The sequence below is a fragment of the Artibeus jamaicensis genome, unplaced genomic scaffold, assembly GCF_021234435.1.
Source record: "Artibeus jamaicensis isolate MK-2021 breed Jamaican fruit bat unplaced genomic scaffold, CSHL_Jam_final scaffold_369, whole genome shotgun sequence".
Taxonomy (NCBI): domain Eukaryota; kingdom Metazoa; phylum Chordata; class Mammalia; order Chiroptera; family Phyllostomidae; genus Artibeus; species Artibeus jamaicensis.
This window is the reverse complement of record NW_026522042.1, coordinates 37,904,069-37,927,066: the sequence shown is the minus strand read 5'-3', so window position 1 is coordinate 37,927,066 and position 22,998 is coordinate 37,904,069. Positions and strand designations below refer to the sequence as shown.

General features: G+C 37.5%; 1 protein-coding gene and 1 non-coding gene across 7 annotated transcripts in view; both read right to left on the bottom strand.

Moving 5' to 3' along the window:
• The window catches only part of IPO11 (importin 11), a 189,714-nt gene that overhangs the window by 141,474 nt on the left and 25,242 nt on the right, over positions 1–22,998 (bottom strand). For all 6 annotated transcript variants that reach the window (XR_008390098.1, XR_008390097.1, XM_053657295.1 and 3 more), the window contains exons 3-7: positions 14,268–14,368; positions 9,164–9,236; positions 7,591–7,794; positions 2,870–3,002; positions 1,153–1,211 (exon numbers count right to left, since the gene is read on the bottom strand). Coding sequence is in view for 4 of the 6 variants with exons in the window: in XM_053657295.1 (XP_053513270.1) it covers positions 1,153–1,211; positions 2,870–3,002; positions 7,591–7,794; positions 9,164–9,236; positions 14,268–14,368 (570 nt within the window). In the remaining 2 variants the exon portion in view is untranslated. The remainder of the gene's footprint in view (positions 1–1,152; positions 1,212–2,869; positions 3,003–7,590; positions 7,795–9,163; positions 9,237–14,267; positions 14,369–22,998) is intronic.
• LOC119051764 (U6 spliceosomal RNA) lies at positions 14,126–14,228 on the bottom strand. The gene has a single exon (XR_005082988.1). It is a non-coding gene; the product is annotated as a U6 spliceosomal RNA (small nuclear RNA).

Below are 22,998 nucleotides of genomic sequence, written 5' to 3'. Positions count from 1 at the left end.
AAATTTTAGCAATATCGCTAACAAGTTTTTAAGTGGTTTGTTAAATTTCCTATTTAAATTTTAAAAAAAATTAAGATGTAATCAACTTAAAAAAATAAGCATGTAATCCTTTCAGAGACAAAAGTCATCAGATTATAATGTATATTAGCAGTTTTTAACTTCTTCTAACATTAGAAACATTATTTCAATAAAAATCTTACCAGTACACACACACACACACACACACACAGTAAAAAAGAGTGGATCTGGTCAAATCTAGAGTACATCCAAAGACCCAATTAGATGCGCATTTTCCAAACTTTCTGTGTGGCCCCCAAAGCAATCCACAGAAAACAACATTTTTGCTGACCTAAACTCACTGTGAAAACTAACATACACATACCTCAGTAAGTATAATACAGTTCTATTTTGTTTTGGGATACAATAAATGCAGCTATATATTTTTGCATAGAAAAAAAGTAGAGGACATTATACCAATAAGGAATTTATAATACAACTTGTTGGGCTTATTGATAGGACTTCTCCCTCTTCTATATTATTTTTTTAATTGACAGCAAAGAGAAGGTATAAATGCTATGATTAGAAGGAAAAATTCACTGTAAATATATAAAAATATGCAAAGGAAAATATCAATAATATCAATATCTATGACACATTTGGTAATGCTACAATAGCAATCAAATTCACAGTTCATTAAATTCAAATTCAAATAAACACTCACAATGTCATCTCCTTCACACAACAGCTGCTTAGATGTAGTAAAAACAAACCACAAGTCCAAAAGTATAATTAACACACAAAATGGTAAAAATAAACTTCAGGCTGTCACGTAAAAAAAACTTTTAGATGGTTGTCCAGTAAAAAAAAAAAAGAAAAAAGCCCTGGCTGGTGTGGCTCAGTGGACTGAGTGCCAGCCTATGAACCAAAAGGTCACTGGTTCAATTCTCAGTCTAGGGCACATGCCTGGGATGCAGGCTAGGTTCCCAGTAAAGGGTGTGCAAGAGGCAACCACACATGGATGTTCCTCTAACTCCCTTCCCCTCTCTAAATATAAATAAGTAAAATCTTTAATAAAAATAAGCTTCAAAATTTTCAGGAATATACCAAGCATTTTCCTGAAGTCACAAGAAGTCAGTTACTTCTTTCACTTACCATAACTTCCATATTCTTATGAGGTTCCACAAATCCATTAACAGTTAACTTACGCAGCACTGAAAAGTAAAACCAAGCTTTATTTGCATCTTATTTTTTCATAAACTATCATACTAAAATCATGATCATAATGATAAAATCTCAGAATCACAAAACCTCATCAAACTTGAAGGTTATAATCCTTATGCTTAACAGATAGAGAGAGAGAACCTCTAGTCGCTGCTTGGTTTACTAAGTGGGAAAGATGGAACTAAAACAAGTTGTTGTGACTCAAAACCAGTGCTCTTCCCATAATAACTACTCATTTTTCTGAAACTACAGTGCAAAATTTCTCTTAATTTCTATAACTGTCAGTACCTCTCACCTGCAATAACCCCTATTGGTTGAAATTATAAAGATTACCTGTATCTAGTCCATAAACTTTAAACTATGCCTCAAGGGTTCATAGTGGGATGGAGTAAGTATTTTTTTTAAATGCTATGGAATTTTTTTTCTAGGTCTAATGCCTTAGAAATGCCAATGTGTATCTAAGACCTTGAGATGTGGAGATATGGAAAAGCTTAAAGCAGGCTAATATACAGTGAGCTACATCCTTAGGGTCTGGAAATAAACTCTGAAATCAGTAAAGCAGGAAAAGTCTATAATCAGAAGGACACATGAAAATTCCTCAATCATTAAATTCAGTATTAATATACACAGTTTTATATATATAACCTTATACAAGTTTCTCTCATTCTTTCTTGAGTATATATCTTATCTCTCTCTAAAGCCTTTGAATGTCTTCCTCAAGGATGGTCACAAAACCATCTCCACCCACTTGTATAACCACCTGTACTACGGATTTTACTGTTAGCAGTCCTTTAAAAGCATTCACCCTGTGCATAAAGTTCACCAAAATATGCTGAAAGTTTGGATTTTGTGCATCCCCTGCCTGGTTAATATAAGTGACAGACTAGTGCCAAGAGTGTATGGTGGCATCTTAAGGTACTAATGTGAATATGATAAAGGGATTGTGAATAAAATAGAAGGATGCTAAATAAGCTATAGTAAAACTAAAAGCTCCTTGAGATCAAAAGCTTCTTAAGGAGAAAGACTAAAAGGCAAAGAGAATAATCAATCCAGTATTTTAAAAAGAAAAGGGATCTCAAAATACATTCAAGATAAAATAACTCAGCTTAGAAAAGGTAAAAATGAAAATTTCTGCCAAGAGAATGCCTACAAGCAAAGCATAGAAAAACACAAGCCAAGAGGATACCCCATCTGGTACCCTCTAAAACCTAAGTGAGCCTGAAGTACAAGTAGTAAGATGGCAACTGAGTTCTCTGGGAAAAGAACTGAAAACAGAGCTCAACTAAACTTTGTGGACAGCAGAGTCAGCATGACAATAAGGGTAGAAGCCCTTAACATTACATACATGAGAAATGTAAAGTAGAAGCAAAAGAAAGTAGAAATATTTAAGAGGAATGCATTCAGAGCCATGAGATGACAGTATGGTGAATATAACATAAAACTATTGCACATGTGCATCCATTAGAATAAAGGAAGCACTATTCTCATAAAATAAAAACGAACTACACATAAGCCCTTGTCTCTGAGGGAGAAATTAACTCCTATTCTCTCAGCGAGACTAGTAACAGAAAATCCATCCAGAAGAACTATTTGGTGATTGTTCTGAAGGATGTCATTTCAAAAACAAACATGTCAAGTTTAACAGTACCTTTCAACGATAGTAGAGTTCGTTCTAGGGAACTTAGAACAGCAGCTTCATTGCCAGAAGAAACTTGCTGAAGGAATGTGTCTGTGTGGTGATTCCACAGAGAACAAGCGAAATTATAAACTCCAGAAGCTAACTGTAAAGAAATATCAACAGATTTGTTCATATTATAGATTTTGGTAATCAATTAGACCTACATATTAATACATTTAGGTTTTTAAATTGAGCACACATTTTCTATCAGACTTAATATAGTCAAGAGTCATTTATCATTAACATTTCAAAATTCCTGAGTCAAAATGCAGAGTAAATACAGTTTACATTGGCTAATGCTATGAACATACACACAAAATACACATACTCCCTAAAATATTATTTTCTTGAAAAATTACTGAGCCTACATTACAGTCTGTTATTTTCTATTTGTACTTTTTATCTTCTGTTTATAGGTTGCAACGCTCAGTTTTTAAAACACTGATTTATGGACTGTAGCTGAGTATATCAGATGAAGTCAACATACTAAGAAATTGAAATACAAAGGAGTCGAATTTCTGTGTTCTGCCAGTTTTACGCATATGGTTTTTGAGCATTTATCAGGAACATACAAACCACTGCATACAGACCCAAAGCTTGTCAGGATGCTTTTCTAATATACACTGCTATTTAGAAACCCTATTCTTGAGATGCAGTTAACCTCTGCCTCTCGGGCTGAGGCAGAATCATCTCCCAATGGGATCTTCAGTTTTCTCCCACAAGGTGTAGGACCAATCTAGCTGAGCCTGCACAGCCATTTTATTTAAATAAAAAACAAATGAAAATGCATATGACTATTATTAGCATACTTCAGAGAAATTTTCTTATTCAAAGTATAAGCTTATCTTTGGTTTCAACTAGTTTCAAATGGTTTCAACTAGTGAACCATTTTATTTATGGTAAGGTTAGCCAACAGCAACCAGTCAGAAATGCCATTCTGTAAATAAAATAATATTTCTATGAAAAAATCAAATCCTACTTTTATTATTTTAATTCAGGAATTGTAATAGCCTATGCTTACAGGTGTAGGGAAACAGTTAACCTGACTAATACCTTGTGGTCTTCCTGGAACACAAAAGGATGAAAGGCAGCTAAGAACTGCTAGACCACCTCCTGCTCACTTCCATATCTGCTCTGTTAAGCTGTCATGGGACAGTTTCTCCTCACTTTCAGGGTTCTCATAGGGTGTAAGGATTTCTTCCCCACCCTCTTCAGAACAGAGATGCAGAAAATAAAGCCACTTAGTGACAGTTCAGAAGTGGCTCCTCAGCAATGGGGCATCCCACTAATTGCACCAGAGTCATTCAGCCCTATTGCTTCAGTCGTTCTTTTTGGCAGGTAGGACAAAGACCACAGGGAGGGGGTACCAATGGCTAACTTCTTTTCTCAGTCCAAAGTACATAAACCGTCTGAATCTAAGAGTGGCTCCTATCTTCACTGACTGATCAGTAAGGACTAGGCCTTGTCTCTCCCCCTTGTCCTGCATGCACTCTTGACAACAGCTGCAATAACTACTTTTAAGACACCTCAGGATATTCTCAAGTACACATAAAACATTTCAGAAATAATATCAAATTATTTCTTAATGTCTCATTACAGCCAAAACGTCACAACGACAATTATCCCAAGCAATACACCAGCACAAGCAGTAGTATCATAAAAAGTTAACAGTTTAAATTTGACATCATCCCATGAAATACTGTTGTAACACAGAAGCAAATAATCTAATCAGAAGGGATAATCTGACCTCCTGTCCCCGCCTCTTGAGCGCCCAGGACTCACCAAGCCCAGGGGAGCCAAAGCAGGGGCACAGAGCACTGGAGGCGCTGGCATGGAACCCAGTGTGTCTTGGAGCTCGTTCATATTAGAATGTATAGTCACCTCTTTTAAAATAAATGTATGGAGAACTTCCAGTCACGATGTAGGTGCAGGTAAACATGGCTTTTTTCCTTGCACAACCACAGAAAAATTACACTAAACTATAAAAACACCAGTACCCAGAACCGTCAAAAAATTGAGCTATACAGAAGTCCGACAACTAAGTAGTTAAAGAAGTCACATTCGTACAGACAGGTACAAGGGGCAGACACTCAGAAACATAAAATGAGCGGTCCCACACCCACATCTGGTGGATAAAAACTGAGATGGATACTTCGGGAATGAGGGATCCCAGACCCACAGCAGAACACCCAGACAAGGGTTCCAGTGCCAAGGAAGGTAAGTCCCCATAATTTCTGGATGCAAAAACCAGTGGGGCTTGAGGCGACAGAAGAAAATGTGAGATTCTCAAGGATCTCCTCTTAAAGTGCCTGCAATAAACTTAGAATTAATGCAGACTCACTCCCTCTGGGCTACTGCACCAGAGGAGCACTGGGAAGGGCAGCTGTGGCATGTGGAGAGAAACTGAAGTATCTGGCATCAGGGTGAGCGCTACAGGACAGTTTCCTCCCAGACACTCCATCAACCTGGTTCACAAGGGTGCCCCGCCCTGGTGATTACCTGAGGCTCAGTCTCATCCACCTTATCTGTGAGCTGTTCTGCAACAGGCCATGCTACTGAGACAGGGAGTCACAGCAGCTCTACCTAATACATAGAAACTAGCACAGGGAGGCTGCCAAAATGAGGAGACTAAGAAACGTGACTCAAATGAAAGAACAGAACAAAAAGTCCAGAAAATGAACTAAACAAAATGGAGATAAACAATCCATCAGATGCAGAGTTCAAAGCAATGTTTACTAGGATGCTCAAGGAACTTAGTGAGGACCTCCACAGCATAAAAGACATCCAGTCAGAGATGAAGGTTACACTAAGTGAAATAAAGAAAAATTTATAAGGAACCAACAGTGGAGGGGATGAAGGTGAGAACCAAACCAATGATTTGAAACATAAGGAAGAAAAAAAAAAATTCAATCAGAATAGCAAGAAGAAAAAAAGAATTAAAAAATGAGAATAGGGCAAGGTCTGGAACAACTTCAAATGTACCAACTTTGGAATCTGGGTGCTGGAAGGAGAAGAGGAAGAGTAAGAAACTGAAAAGTTCTTTGAAAAATTAATGAAAGAAAACTTCCCTAATTTTGGTGAAGGAAATAGACATACAAGTTTAGGAAGCACATAGTCCCAAACAAGTTGGACCCAAAGAGGATTACACCAAGATACATACAATTAAAATGCCAAAGGTTAAAGATAAAGAGAGAATCTTAAACGCAGCAAGAGAAAAGCAGAGAGTTACTTACAAAGGAGTTCCTATAAGACTGTTGGCTGATTTCTCAAAAGAAACTTTCAGGCGAGAAGGAACTGGCAAGAAGTATTCAAAGTGATGAAAAGTAAGGGCCTACATTTACTCTACCCAGCAAAGTTATCATTTAGAATTAAAGGACTGATAAAGTGCTTCCCAGACAAGGTAAAGCTAAAGGAGTTCATTATCACCAAGCCATTATTATATGAAATGTTAAAGGGATTTATTTAAGAAAAAGATCAAAACTATGAACATTAAACTGACAACAAAATCACAGGTATCAACAGCTAAATCTAAAAAACAAACTAAGCAAACATGCAAAACTGAACCAGAATCATAGATATGGAGATCATTTGGAGGGTTATCAGCTGGGAGGGGAAGGGAGAGAATTGGGGAAAAGGTACAGGGACTAAGAAGTACAAAATTAGTAAGTACAGAATACACAGGGGTATGTTAATAACAATACAGGAAATGGAGTAGTGAAAGAACTTATATGTGTGACTCATGGACATGAACTAAGGGAGGGGAGTGCCATAGGGAATGGAGGAGGGTACTGGGTGGAAGAGGGCAAAGTGGGAAAAACTGGGACAACTATAATAGCATAATCAATAAAATATATTTTTTAAAAAAGAGATATAATCAGACGGGGAAAAAAGAGGCTTTAGCTCAAACATGTAAGCTTTACTTATAGCTTCAATAAATGTTAATATTTTTCTTAGTCCTTTCTGAGAATATGAGGCTAAATACATCTAGAGTCAGAAAATCCATCCATTATTCTAACGTTTATTACATTTACTGTGTAATTTTGAGTTATAGCATCCTAAACTTTTACAAGCACACAAATCATGAAAATATTTGTCAGCCAGAATAAAGTGTAAGAATAGAAACAGAAGGATTTAGAGGCAGGGCACGGTAGAAATTATACATAAGACCAAAATAAAGTTCAGTTTTTAAACTAGGCATGTTCTCCTGGGAGCATACCCCCACCTTTCTCTTCCCCCTTCTCTTCCCCCACAGGCAGGCACCTCGTAAACTCTTAAGTGACTCCACAAGACCTGCAACCTGGGGAGCAGTGGGCAACAGCTCGTGCCAGGTAACCCCCTGAACCTGTCCTCCAAGACTCCCTTTTCTCCGACCTCTCAGTGAGCCAAAGCAGCCCACCTGGGCTTGCTCCAGTTGCTTCTTCTAGTCTAAGCCCTTCCCTGTTTCACTGTCCCCAGCTTTAATAAGCATACTCTAAAATGAAAAATAATATAAAACCCAAAGTGTGGCACATCCAAATTTTAAATATGAACAGAAAACTATTACACCCTGAAACAGTCCCCTGCTTACAACAAAATGACAGCTTGATTTCATAGCCCTTCTTTGTGTCTTCTTTTATGTAAAAATGTTTACATAAAATTACTATTTTTATATAAGCACAGTTTTCATAATCAAATTATGTTAAATTACTCACATCATAAAATAGTTTTCTATCAGCAGCTAGACGTTTAGAGGCCAGAGTCTTGGTAACATGATAGAAGGTAAGTAATGCCCTGTGCTGTCGAAGATCATCCTGGACTTTCACAGACTCTATAAGAGTGGGAATCAGTTCAGGCCACTGTCTGGGACAGTCCAAGCGAGCCACCTTTGCAATCAGTACTGCAATCTGAGTTGCAATCTAGAGAAGGAAAAATTAATCATCAAAAACAAACATATGCATAAAATAATGAATAAGAAATGCATTCACAGTTGAAATTTACCTTTTTGGTTAACTATACATTTGACCAAAATGAATAGAATTTTCACAAAACAATTGTTTAAGATGTGGTTTTCAAAGTGTGGTCTATGGACCTCGGATTTAGGTCTAGGGACTTAAAATGCTTTCCGTGAGATCCTCCCTTTCCCAATAACACATTATCTTCATGTAACTTCCACCAAAATAGTATGCTATAACACAGTAAATGAAGCAGCAGCTATGGAAATGCAGCAGTCTTCCTTTAAGAGCCAGACACTACAGACATATACAAACATGTGCAACGATGCGACTCTTCTCATTAAATTATATATTGTTTTGAGAAATAGCTATTATTCTTTTTAAATTCCATGTATGTTAATAAGGAATGGCTTTATTTTAATTAATATTTATTTTTTTTGTTTTATATTCTAACACAGTAAATATCAACAGACACTACCCTTTGGGTTTTTATTTTGGCAGTATAAGAAGGAACTTCTAAGATTACAAAATTTGAGAATTACTCACCTAAGAATAGAAATGAACATCCAATATTAGATATTTAAATAATGGTACCTGTTCAGATCAGTATTTCCAAATGCAGGGTGACAGAACATCTAACCAGTGGTTTATCTCTCAATCACCCAAACCCATCCTAATCAACCCCTACCCCAGTGAGAGTTACTCAATTCCTTTCCGCCTTCCTGATCCCCTTAAGGAATTATAAGGCAAAAAACTGAGATCATTTAAATAAGCTGAGTTAAAGCTACATTGGATACATGACCAAATACAATATACTTTGTATCCATAAGCAAAACTTCATTTATTCTTAGAAAAAGAAATCCACTATGGTGGAGGCAGACTATATAGTTTACTATCTATTCCCCATGTAGTAAGAATTGAAAATTTGATGGATGAAAGAGACAAAAAACTGAAATCATCCTATAGCTTACATAAAGGAGGGAGAGATGATCTAAATGATTAAAATTAATTTCTATGTGGTAAGACTACAAATATAGAGACATTAGCTTTCAATGTTAGCTTAAAAACTGAGGAAGTTTAAGAAGTATAAAAGTACGTATTAAAATGACTTCTGTATTTTAAATAATTAATAGCCAAATCTAACCAAAATTCTTAACACCTAGTAGAACTGGGTCTCAAAATTAAAAAAACAACAGAGAAATGTGTATACATATCACAAATGGACATTATGTAGCAACATTTCCTTTTTAATGCCAAGAAACAAAATTAGTTGGGAAAAGAAACAAAAAGTAAAAAAAGAGAAAGAATAATTAACATTCATTGTCTCACTCACCTGGTTTACTGGTTCATTGAAGTTGGTGATTAGCCCTGCACGCAGTGTAGATTTCTCCTCCTCTGAGAGAGCACTGAAAAAAAGATATATTTATTATGTAAGATAATGCTACCTAACAATAAATGCAGGTAAGCACTACTGTGAATTTTAACAAGAAAAAAGCCTTTTAAACAAGGCTTTGATTGTTTTTGGTAAATAAATAAAATTATGTTCATTACTGGCACACAAAGTAATTCTAAAGCATACATAGAAACAAACACAGAGACTGCCAAAACAAGGAGGCAAAGCAACCTGGCTGAAATGAAAGAGCAGATAAAAACTCCAGGAAAAGAACTAAACAAAATGGAGGTAAGCAATCTATCAGATGCAGAGTTCAAAACACTGGTTATTAGGAAGCTCAGGGAAATCACTGGGTACTTCAATAGCATCAATAAAGGTTACACTAATTGAAACAATGAACAAATTACAGGAAAACAACAGTAGAGTGAATGAGGCCAAGAATCAAATCAATGATTTGGAACATTCGGAAGCAAAAAACAACCAATCAGAACAACACCAAGAAAAAGAATCCCAAAAAATAACTATAGTATAAGCAGCCTCTGGGACCAGTTCAAGAGATCCAACATTCCCATCATAGGGGTGCAGAAGGAGAAGAGAAAAAGCAAGAAATTAGAACTTTATCTGAAAAAAATGAAAGAGAACTTCCCTAATTTGGTGAAGCAAATAGACACACAAGTCCAGGAAGCACAGAGTCCCAAACAAAATAGATGTAAAGAGGACCACTCCAAGACACATCATAATTAAAATGCCAAAGGTTAAAGATAAAGAGAGAATCTTAAAATCAGCAAGAGAAAAGTTAGTTACCTACAGGGAGTTCCCTAAGACTACTGGCTGATTTCTCAAAAGAAATTCTGCAGGGTGGAAGGGCTGGCAAGACATATTCGAAGTCATGAAAAGGAGAGACCTAACCAAGATTGCTCCATTTATAACTGAAGGGCAAATACAGAGCTTCGCAGAAAAGAAAAAAACAGAGTCCAGTATCATCAAACCATTACTACATAAAATGTTAAAGGGACTTATTTAAGAAAAAGAACAAGATCAAAATTATGAACACTATAACTGGCAAAAATACATATCTATGAAGTCAATCTAAAAGCTAACTAAGCAAACAAGAACAGACAGAATCAAGGAAATCATGGATATGGAGAGCATTTTGATGGATATGGGATGGCTGTGGGAGAATGAGTGAAGAGGTGAGGAGATTATGAAGTACAAATAGGTAGTTGCAGAATAGCCACAGGGATGTAAAGTACATTATAAGAAATGGAGCAGCCAGAGAACTTACACGCATGACCCATGGACATGAACAACGGTGAGAGGACTGCTTGAGGGAGTGGGGGCTGCCAGTTGTAGGCAGAGAGGAAAAAATCAGGACAACTTTAATAGCATAATCAATAAAATATAACAAAATAAATAAATAAAAAGAATACAAACAAGCAGATTTTAAGTATCAATTTGAATATCACTTTGATTACTAATTTTTGTTCCCTTGCTCCCTTTCTCAGTACATTCTTAACCTCCTTTCCTCCTAAGTACATTCATCCTTTCTAGCCTGTATCTCAATACATACTAAGAGAGATACCTTGGGATTTAACGTCCTAAAATCATATAACACCATTAATTTTTTAAATGAACTTGAGTTTTAACTATATGAAAGTTAAATCTAAAATATGTAATCATAATTTATTCTCCCTTTAGTCATTATAAATGACTATCTGTACCCATTATAACCATATTCTTTTATTTTGACATTTTTATTTTTAAATATATTTTACTAATTATGCTGTTACAGTTGTTTCATTTCTTCTCTCCCCTTTATTCCCCTCTGTCCTACACCATCCTCCTACCAGCATTTCCCCACCTTAGTTCATGTTCATGGATCATACATGTAAGTTCTTTGGCTTCTCCATTTCCCATACTATTCTTAACCCTCCCCCCTATTTTGTACCTAACAATTATACTTTTTATTCCCTGTACCTTTTCCCCTATTCTTTCCCTGCTCCATCTTGGCTAATAACCCTCTATGTGATCTCCATTTCTGTGATCCTATTCCTGTTCTAGTTATTTGTTTAGTTTTTGTAGGTTTTTTAAATTTCAGTTGTTGATATTTGTGAGTTTGTTGTCATTTTAATGTTCATATTTTTTATCTTTTTCTTAGGTAAGTCCCTTTAACATTTCATATTATAAAAGCTTGGTTATGAAGAATTCCTTTGACTTTACCTTTTTGGGAAACACTTTACCTGCCTGCCCTTCCATTCTAAATGATAACTTTGCTGGATAGAGTAATCTTGGATATAGGTCTCTGCCTTTCATGACTTTAAATACTCCTTTGCCTACAAGGTTTTTTGAGAAATCAGCTGGCAATCTTATGGGAATTCCTTTATAGGTAACTGTCTCTTTATCTCTCTCCCTCTTTTTTTTTTTTTAGATTTTTAGAGAGAGGGGAAGGGAAGGAGAAAGGGAGAGAAACATCAATGTGTGGTTGCCTCTGGAGCCCTGGCCCACAGGGCTTGCGCCCTGACTGGGAATCGAACCCGCAATGCTCTGGTTCACAGTCCGATGCTGAATCCACTGAGCCACAGAGCAACTATCTCCTTGTCTCTTGCTGCTTTTAAGATTCTCTCCTTCTCTTTAATCTTGGGTACTGTGATCATGATGTGTCTTGGTGTGTGCTTCCTTGGATCCCACTTCTTTGGGACTCTCTGAGCTTCCTGGACTTCCTGGAAGTGTATTTCCTTTGCCGGACTGGGAAAGTTTTCCTTCATTATTTTTTCACATAATTTTTCAATTTCTTGCACTTCCTCTTCTCCTTCTGGCACCCCATGATTCAGATGTTGGAATATTTAAAGTTGTCCTGGAAGTTCCTAAGCCTCTCCTCATTTTTTTGAATTCTTGTTTCTTTTTTCTGATTTGATTGAAAGTTTATTTCTTCCTTCTGTTCCAAATCATTAATTTGAGTCCCAGTTTCCTTACCTTCCCTGTTGGTTCCCTGCATATTTTCCTTTATCTCACTTTTCATAGCCTGCACTTCTTCCTCTATTTTGTGACCATATTCAACCATTTCTGTGAGCACCCTGATTACCAGTGTTTTGAACTCTGTACCTGATAGGTTGGCTATCTCTTCATCACTTAATCCTATTTTCAGAGATTTGTTCTGTTCCTTTCATTTGGGCCACATTCCCCCCCCCCCTCAGGGCACCTGCTACATTGTAAGGGGGAAGCCTCAGGTATTCACCAGGGTGGGGCAACCCACATGGCTGTGTTGTGACACTGTATGTGGGGGAGGGGGCTGAGAGAGAACAATGCTACTTGCTCGGCTCTTGGCCAGCTTTCAGTTACTTTCCCCACTACCCACAAGCAAATTGGGCCCTTTGGGGTGCTGATTCCCCAGTGTGTGGGTTTGTGTATTTCTAGGACCCTGTGGGTCTCTAACCAACTCTCCTGTGATGCTGGGAGTTTCTCCTGCCACTGCAACCCCCACAGATATTTCCAGTCAAAGGTTTTGAAGCTTTATTTCCCTGCCCTGGAACCCTGGATTCCGAGGTCTGTCTCAACCCCCAGTTGTTCCTCCTGGTTTATCTATATGCAAATGTGGGACCACCCAGTCTAACAGGCACAGCCTCGCCTACCCCTGTCCTCTCTGCCCCTGCTTCCCATCTCCATCCCTAATACCAATCTGGATGAATGTTTCTTCTTTAACTCCTTGGTTGTCAGACTTCCATACAGTTCAATTTTCTGGCAGTTCTTGTTATTTTTTGTTTTGAAATTGTCTTGGCCATGCGAGGAGGCAAAGTTGCCCCCATCTACCTATGCCTCCATCTTATACTCATCATAACCATATTCTTCATATAACCAGTGAAAAATCAATTTTGGGCCCTGACCAGGTAGCTCAATTGTTTGGAGCATCCTCCCTTATAAGCCAAGATTGCGGTCAGGGCACAGTCAATCCCAGGGCACACTCGATCTAGTCAGGGCACATAATGAGAATCAACCACTGAACGCACAGACAGGTGGAACAACAAATCGATGTTGATCTCTCTTTTTCAAATCAATACACTTGTTAAAATTAATTTTAGGAAACTCCTGAAATTTAACTGGATGTAGTAGCAGAAAAGTTTGTGCTACAGCACTGTTTCTAATAACTCAGTAATATAGTTTCTCATCATTAAATATTGTCTCAAAATTATGAATTAATTTTAAAATAAGAGATGGGTTTGCTTTATACTACAGTATCTTAAATATAGCCTGAAACTATTCAAGTTGCTTCCAATATTATTCAAGACCATATTTAATATGCATTTTGAAGTACTCAGACAAGTTGTTTTTTTAAGGCCCTGTGAGTGTAAGAGCTATGGTGCCATCTACTGGAAAGCAAAGGCTGTTACTTCTTCAGCAAGATCCACTATTTTCTCCCAACTAAATTCCGGAGTCACACCTACATTGCTTTTCCATCAATTATGTAACATGTAATTAATTATCAAGAGAAGTATGTTCACTTAACCACCCATAGAGCAGTTACAATTGAATCTGATGAAATTATAAATGTACACTATCCCATTCCTACCACAAAGGAAATTAGGCAGAACACACCAGAATTAACATCCAGCTGGCTCAGAAAAGACTTTGGATGTCCTTCTCGATTTGTTTTTCAAAATCCTAATCTCATACTTCTCTAACAAAATAAATAAACAAAAAAACCCCGCTTTTTCAACCTGACTCCTTCAATTGAAGTTGCCTTTGTTTTGTGCCCATAAAATTAAAGATCCTCCAAAGCAAGGCAACAAGAAATTTACACAAACACCTCCCATGAATAAAAAAAAATCATGGAAAAAACCAATATGGATATAGATTTGTAATTACTATGCAGAACACACTTCTTCTTTAATAATACACTTTTTTCTTTTAAATGTCAAACACTTCACAAATTTGCATGTCATCCTAGCAAAGGGACCAGCTAATCTCTATAATGTTCCTGTTTGAGTATATGGGCCACTTAAATAAACACAAACTCACTTAAAGGGAGGGGGAGAGTGATGAAACTTACTGAGGTGCTACACGTCTCCAGTAACGATCAATTCCATTTTTAAAATACAGCACAGCAAGCCATCTTACATTTATATCCAGAGTATGGTTTGTGAAAATATTCTGTAAATAAAAATACATAGTATTACAATAAACATGTTAAAATTTTAATTAATATACCCACAATAAAATATGAATAAAATTTTAATTAAATGTTTTGTTTAAATTATAACACCATATTATCTGCTAAATACCTATAGCTCTACATTTCATATAAGAAGTATACCCATTCAGTACAATGTTAATTGTTTAAGCTGAGTAATGGACAGATGAAGATTTATTACATTATTCTACTTTAAGTATGTTTAAAAAATCTAAAAAATGTAAAACAAAATAAACCTCATTATATATCACAATGTACACACACAAAAACTGAACATCATCTAAATTAAATAAAAATATACCCATCACAGTGGGTATATACCCATATATTCAAAGATTCTAAGGAGTCAAAGCCCTTGGGTTATTAATACATTCCATGAAATGAATTATTTCAAAATATTCTCATTAATACAAGTGTGTTTAACATCATTTGAGAGTAAAACAGTTTTAAGTTATATAATGCAAATGTGATGTGAATAATTTCAACTCAGTATTAACCATTACTCAAAATATTTACTCGCTATGTTAATACAGGTAATCCACATTTTGCAGTCACAGAACACCATAAAAATGATTGTGTAAACTAAACCATGCAACATAATCTAAATGATCAGGGAAAAAGTAACAATTGTTCTGTGATCTTTAAATTTTTACTAAGAATTTTATTAAAATTATTAGTAAAAATTTGTAATTGATAGTTACAAATGTATATAAAAATAGTGAAACTAATATTTCCACTGTAATTTAAAACATCACAGGACTTCTGATCAAGATGGCAGGGCAGGTAAAAGCCTTCAGTACTCAAATCTTCCCACAACCACATCAAAATTACAACTACATTACAAAATAAACATTATTCAGAACCTCATGAAATCTAGCTGAATGGAAGTCCTGCACCTAGGAATTTAAAGAAGCAGCCACAGCAAGACTGGTGAGAGGGGCAGAGACATGGTCCCACACCCACATGTGGCAGTTTAAAATTGGGAGGGACATCTCAGCTGTGGACATCCCCCCTGAAAGGTGAGGGATCCTAGCCCCACACCAGGACTCCCAGCCCAGGGTTCCAGTGGCAGGAAGAAAAGTCCCCATAACTTCTAGCTATTAAAAACCAGTGGGGATTGTATATGAAGGAGACAAGGGCTTCTGGAGTCCCAGGCTGTTCCTATGAGCCCACACACAGACTTACTCACTCCCTCTAAGCTCCAGCACTGGGGCAGCAGCTTGAATTATATGACATCAAGGCAAGACAAAAGTGCTGGCAGAGGTCACTGTTCCTTTTCTGACACCCACCCCACTCACACACGCAGAGCCATCAGGCAGGCACTATATTAGAGTCTCTATCAACCTAGCTATCACTGTTTGCCCTTCCCTGGTAATTCCCTGACACCCCACCTTACCCAACTGTGGGCCAACCCAAGCCATTTCCAGTAGCTCTTCAATACCAATGGCCTTTATTGTCTTGTGCCATCTCCAAATAGCTCTGTAGCTTGTGCAAGGTGGCTACAGGCAGGGCACAGGTAGTGGCTGAGCTGTCACCTCCTGTGAGGCCCCAGAGCCAGGGCACCCCAGGGAAAGCTTCAGACAATGCCAGATTATAACCCTACCACTTCCACAAGTAACACACCCAAGGGAAGACTGGGTGAGCACCAAAGCTCCACTGAAGCAAGTCCTGCTCCAAAGGATCAACTCCTGTACAGCTATTCCTCCACTGTAGCTGCAGCCAACTCTAGGAGCCAATGGGCCTGGGGCAGTGGGGGTTGATGCCTCCCAATGATGCCCACAGCAATTAAGGCTCAACTACAACAGGAGAATACACACAGCTGACACAGGGATGTACCTAGAGCACCTAACTTAGGTGACTGAGAGGCCACCCCATTGGACCCTATAGGACATCTACTGCACAAGGCCACTCTACAAAGTCCAAGAGACACAGCAGCTCTACTTAATACATAGGAACAAACACAGGGTAAATGCAGAGACAAAGAAGAAGGTCCCAAGTGAAAAAATAGGAGGAATCTCTACAAAAAGAACTGAATAAAATAAAGGCATGCAGACAAACTACCAGATACATGTTCCAAATGAAAAAAACAGAACTTCAGAAAAGGAACTAAACAAAATGGAGACAAGTAATCCACTAGATGCAAATTTCAAAACACTGGTTATAAGGATGCTTGATGAAACTACAGGAGTATATGAACTTAGAACTTCAACAGCATAAAAAGGGCATGGAAACCATAAAAAAAAAAATCAGTCAGAAATGAACCCTGGCTGGTGTAGCTCAGTGGATTGAGTGTGGGCCTGTGAACCAGAGTATTGCGGTTCAATTCCCAGTATTAAGGGCACAGGCCTGGGTTGCAGGCCAGTTCCCAGTGGGGGACACACGAGAGGCAACCATACATTGATCTTTCTCTCCCTATCTCCTTCCCTTCCCCTCTAAAAAAAGACAAATAAAATAAAATCTTAAAAAGAAATGAAGGTCCTGGCTGGTGTAGCTCAGTGGATTCAGCACGGGCCTGTGAGTCAAAGGATCTCAGTTCAATTCCCCGTCAGGGCATATGCCTGGGTTGCAGGCCAGTTCCCAGCAGGGGAGGCACAAGAGGCAACCATACATTGATATTTCTCTCCCTCTCTCTTTCCCTTCCCTTCTAAAGATAAGTAAAATCTAAAAAATAAATAAATAAAAATCTTTAAAAAATGAAGGTTACATTAATGAAGAATAAGCAGGGGTGTCAAACCTGCAGCCCACAGGACACAAGTCCCTCAGGATAGTTACAAATGCAGCCCAACACAAAAACTGTACATTTACTTAAAACATGAGACCTTTTTGTGACTACATGCTGCAATGTATTTAATGTGTGGCCCAAGATAACTCTTCTTGTAGTGTGGCTCAGAGACACTGAAAGGTTGGACACCCCTGAGAGGGAATCAACGGAATAGATGAAGCCAGAATTAAATCAACAATGTGGAGTATAAGGAAGCAGAAAACACCAAATCAGAACAGCAAAAAGAAAAAAGAATCCAAAAAAATGAAGACAGTGTAAGGAGCCTCTGGAACAACTTCAAGTTTACCAACATTCACATCCTGGGGATGCTGGAAGAAGGAGAAAAGGAAATTGAAAAACCTATTTGAAAAAATAATGACAGAAAACTTCCCTAACTTGGTGAATGAAATAGACATACAAGCCCAGGAAGTGCAAAGTCATAAACAAGACATCCAAAAGAGGCCCACACCAAGACTCATCATAATTAAAACTCTAAAGATTAAAGTCAAAGAGAGAATCTTAAAAGCAGCAAGAGAAAAGCAGTTAGTTACCTATAAACAAGCTCCCATAAGACTATGGGAGCTGACTTCTCAACAATAACTTTGCAAGCCAGAGGGGAGTGGCAAGAAATATTCAAAATATGAAAAGCAAAGACCAACAACCAAGATTACTCTACTGAGGAAAACTATCATTTAGAATCAAAGGACATGTAAAGAGTTTCCCAAACAAGACAAAGCTAAAGGAGTTTATCACTACCAAACCCGTATTAAACAAAATGTTACAGGGTCCTCTACAAGAAGAAAAAAAAGATTAAAAATATGGACAATAAAATGGCAATAAGTAAAAATTAAATTTAAAATTAAAGAAAAATCACAAACATTGAGAATTACAGTATTTCATTTCTCCATAAAAAATTTTATTAAAAAAAAAACTTATTTAGAGCCCTGGCAGGGTGGCTCAGTTGGTTGGAATATCACCCTGTACACTAAAAGGCTGCATGTTTGATCCCTAGTTGGGGCATATACAGGAAGCAACCAATCAATGTCTCTCTCTCACAATGATGTTTCTCTCTTCCCACCCCTTCCTTCCTCTCTCTCTAAAGTCAGTAAAACATATCCTCAGGTGAAGATTAAAAAAAAAAAAACGTATCTAGAATAATGTGTGCATAAAACAAATGTAAAAGTGTTAAGGAATATGTTAACTGACAAACTACACTGCAGCTCAGACCAAAAATAACTCAAATCCCCAGAACTAACCTCCTAAACACAACCGTATGTGGAAAAACCTCAAAGACAAAAATAATAATGTGGAAGTATGTTCTTAGTTATAGAAAAATATTATATATTACGTATTAGAAAACAGGCATGTATATAATACCATTTTTGAAACATGAGCATACACACAAAAAAGATTACAAAGATAATTATGTAACGCCAGTTATTCCTTAATACCCATGACATGTGTCAAAGTCCCTCAGTCTGGATCTCCATTGCAAGAGTATAACTGGACTTCTCTCACCCCATTAATTGCATTCAATTTTAATACTTTACATTATCTCCCTTCTACCCCAGATCGAGTCATGTCTCATGCCTGAAGTCTATCACAGAGTCCAGCATGGCAGAACCTTCATAAATATCTACTGTGCAAATGAATGAATGAATGGAAGCAATGTGGGAGAAATTGGTAAATCTCAACTTGACTCAGCTACACTTAGAGAACCAAGAAGTGTCAAGCCGCAGTTGTCAATCAAGGCAGAAATATTCTATACATATTCTGAATAACGGGACTGGAATACAAGCCTAAAATGAGGCACACAAATTCAGGAATCTCTAGAATGATCAGCTAGGACTAAAACAAACTAAATGTGCCAAGAGATTAAATTCAAGAAAAAAGGAAAAACTCAGTCACTTTTAATCTTATAAATATAATCTATTCCACCTAAAAGAAATTTTACTATCCCTCTAAGAAGAAAAGTATAGCTAGTAAAAATAAAAATGAAAAGGTACAGGAGCCAAGGCCCCTGTGCCGCTGCCATAGCAACGGGACTGGACACTGGGGAGTCAGCTACGGGAGCCGGGACACTCCAAACCCTTGTGACGGTCCTGGGCACGAGAGGAGTCAGCTACAAGAGCTGGGACACTCTTGGCCCCTGTGCCGCTGCCGTAGCAACGGGCCTGGGTGCTGGAGGAGTCTGCTACTGGAGCCGGGACACTCAGCAGTGGTCGGCAACCAGCACAAGGACCAGCACGAGAACCAGCGCAAGGACCAGCGCGAGGACCAGCGTGAGAGTAGGTGGAGACAGAGAACATCAAGATACTTGAAGGAGTCTGCACCACTGAACTTCACAGGTATCATACCACAGAAGTTCACACCATAAACCCAGGGTGTCAGAACAGATCAATTTTAGAAGCTGAGACTAACAAGAAGAGTCTCAAACAATGGGAAGACAAAGAAACAATCCCCAAATGAAAGAAAAAGCAGAAACTTCAGAAAGAATGTTAGATGAAATAGAGGCTAATCAACTATTAGATAGTGAATTCAAAGCATTGGTTATTACGAAGTTCAAAGAGCTCACAATAAACTATCAGAAACTATAGAGGAACTACAATGATCTCTCTGCAAACTACATCAACATGAAAAAGGAAACAGAAAATATCAGCAAAGGACAAGAGGAAATGAACAATACAATTTCCGAATTGAAGAACACAGTGGAAAGTTTCAAAAGTAGGATAGATGAGGCGGAGGACAGGATTAGCGAGTTGGAGGACAAAGTAGAAAGCATCTCACAGAAAGAGCAAGAAAATAAAAAGAGGCTCAGAAACAATGAAGAGGGATTAGAAGAAATGCAAGACAATGTGAAACATAATAATATCTGAATAATAGGAATACCAGAAAGAGAAGAAGAACAAGGGATAGAAAACATATTTGAAAGAGTAATGAGAGAAAATTTCACTAATTTGATGAGAGAAAAAGTCACACAAGTCCAGGAATCACACAGAGTCCCAATCAAGAGGAACCCAAGGAGACCCACTTCAAGACACATTATCATTAAAATGGCAAAAGTCCAAGACAAAGAGAGAATCTTAAAGGCAGCAAGGGAGAAAAAAGAAGTAACATACAAGGGAGACCCAATAAGGTTAGCTACTGACTTCTCAATGGAAACACTCCAAGCAAGAAGAGAATGGCAAGAGATATTCCAAGTAATGAGAACCAGAGGCCTAAAACCAAGGCTACTGTACCCAGCAAAGCTCTCAATCAAGATAGAAGGCCAAAAAAGAGCTTCCAAGAAAAAATAAGTCATAAAGAATACGCCTCCACCAAACCAGCTCTACAAGAAATACTAAAAGGACTGCTTTAACGGAAGGAAGGAAAAGAGGGAGACAGAGAAGAACACAGGTACAAAAATGGCAATGAATAAGTACCTATCAATAATAACCTTAAACGTAAATGGATTAAATGCTCCAATCAAAAGACACAGAATAGCTCAATGGATAAGAAAGCATGACCCACAAATCTGCTGCCTACAAGAGACCCACCTCAGGACAAAAGAACATCAAAGACTAAAAGTGAAAGGCTGGAAACAAGTTTTCCAAGCAAATGGACAAGAAAAAAAAGCTGGGGTAGCAATTCTCATATCGGACAAAATAGACATCGAAAGAAGGGCCATAAGGAGAGACCCAGAAGGTCACTTCATAATACTCAAGGGAAGAATCCACCAAGAAGACATTAACATCGTAAACATATATGCACCAAACATAGGGGCACCCAAATATACCAAGAAAATCTTAGAGGACTTCAAGAAAGATATTGACAGCAACACAAATATAGTAGGGGATTTTAACACCCCACTATCAAAAATGGACAGATCTTCCAAACAAAATATCAACAGAGATATTGTAGCATTAAACAACACTCTAGATGAAATGGACTTAACTGATATATATAAAGCCCTTCATCCCAAAGAAGCTAAATACCCATGTTTTTCAAATGCACATGGAACATTTTCAAAGATATACCACATGACAGGACACAAAACGAGCCTCAAAAAATTCAAGAAAATTGAAATCATATCAAGCATCTTCTCTGACCACAAGGGACTGAAACTGGAAACCAACCCCAAAGAAAAAAACCCAAAGCACCCAAAATCATGGAGACTGAATGGTATGCTATTAAACAACAAATGGGTCAAGAATGAAATTAGGGAAGAAATCAAAAAGTTTCTGGAAACAAATGAAAATGAACTCACAACAACCCAAAACTTATGGGACACAGCCAAGACAGTCCTGAGAGGAAAGTTTATAGCAATACAGGCCTACCTAAAGAAGACAGAAACATTTCAAACAAACAACCTAACCCTATGACTGCAAGAACTCAAGGAACAACAACAAAAACAGCCCAGAGCAAGCAGAAGGAAGGAAATAACCAAGTTTAGAGCAGAATTAAATGACATAGAAACTAAAAGCACAATTCTAAGGATCAATGAATCCAGGAGTTGGTTCTCTTGGAAGATAAACAAAACAGACAAGCCTTTAAGTAGGCTCATCAAGAAACAAAGAGAGAGGACACAAATAAACACAATCAGAAACGAAAGAGGAGAGATTACAACTGATACCACAGAAATAGAAGGATTGTAAGAAATTACTATGAAGAACTGTATGCCAAGAAATTTGAAAACCTAGGGGAAATGGACACATTTCTAGAAAAATACAATCTTCCAAAACTCAATGAAAAAGAAGCAGAAAATCTAAACACACCAATGACAGCAAAAGAAATTGAAGCAGTAATCAAAAAACTCCCAACACACAAAAGCCCTGGACCAGATGGTTTCACAGGAGAATTCTAGAAAGCATTTAAGGAAGAGCTAACCCCTATTCTCCACAGACTATTCCAAAAACTCCAGAAGGATGGAAAACTCCAAAATTCTTTTTATGAAGCCAGCATCATCTTAACTCCAAAACCAGATAGAGACATAACAAAGAAAGAAACCTTCAGGCCAATATTGCTGATGAACATAAATGCTAAAATCCTCAACAATATATTGGCAAATCGCATCCAATAATATATCAAAAAGATCATACACCATGACCAAGTGGGATTCATCCCAGGGATGCAAGGATGGTTCAATATTCGCAAATCAGTAAATGTAATACATCACATAAACAAAAGCAAAGACAAAAACCACATGATCATATCAATAGACACAGAAAAAGCTTTTGATAAGGTACAACACCCATTTATGATAAAAAAACACTCAGCAAAGTGACAATAGAGGGAGCATTCCTCAATATAATAAAAGCCATATATGAGAGACCTACAGCCAACATCATACTCAATGGGCAAAAACTAAAAGCTTTTCCACTAAGATCAGGAACAAGACAAGGATGTCCACTTTCACCACTTCTATTCAATATAGTATTGGAAGTTTTAGCCACAGCGATAAGACAAGAAAAGGAAATAAAAGGCATCCAAATAGGAAAGGAGGATGCAAAACGGCCACTGTTGCAGATGACATGACAGTGTACATGGAAAATCCTATAGACTCTACCAAACAACTGCTCGAACTAATTAATGAATTTGGCAAAACAGCCGGTTACAAAGTCAGTATCCGGAAATCAAAGGCATTTTTGTATACCAACAATGAATCAGCAGAAGCAGAAATCAAGGAAAAAATCCCATTCGATATAACAAAAACAAAAATAAAATATCTGGGAATAAACCTAACTAAGGAGGTAAAAAACCTGTATGCAGAAAACTACACAGCCCTGAAGTAAGAAATCAAGGAAGACACAAACAAATGGAAACATATACCTTGTTCATGGATCGGAAGAA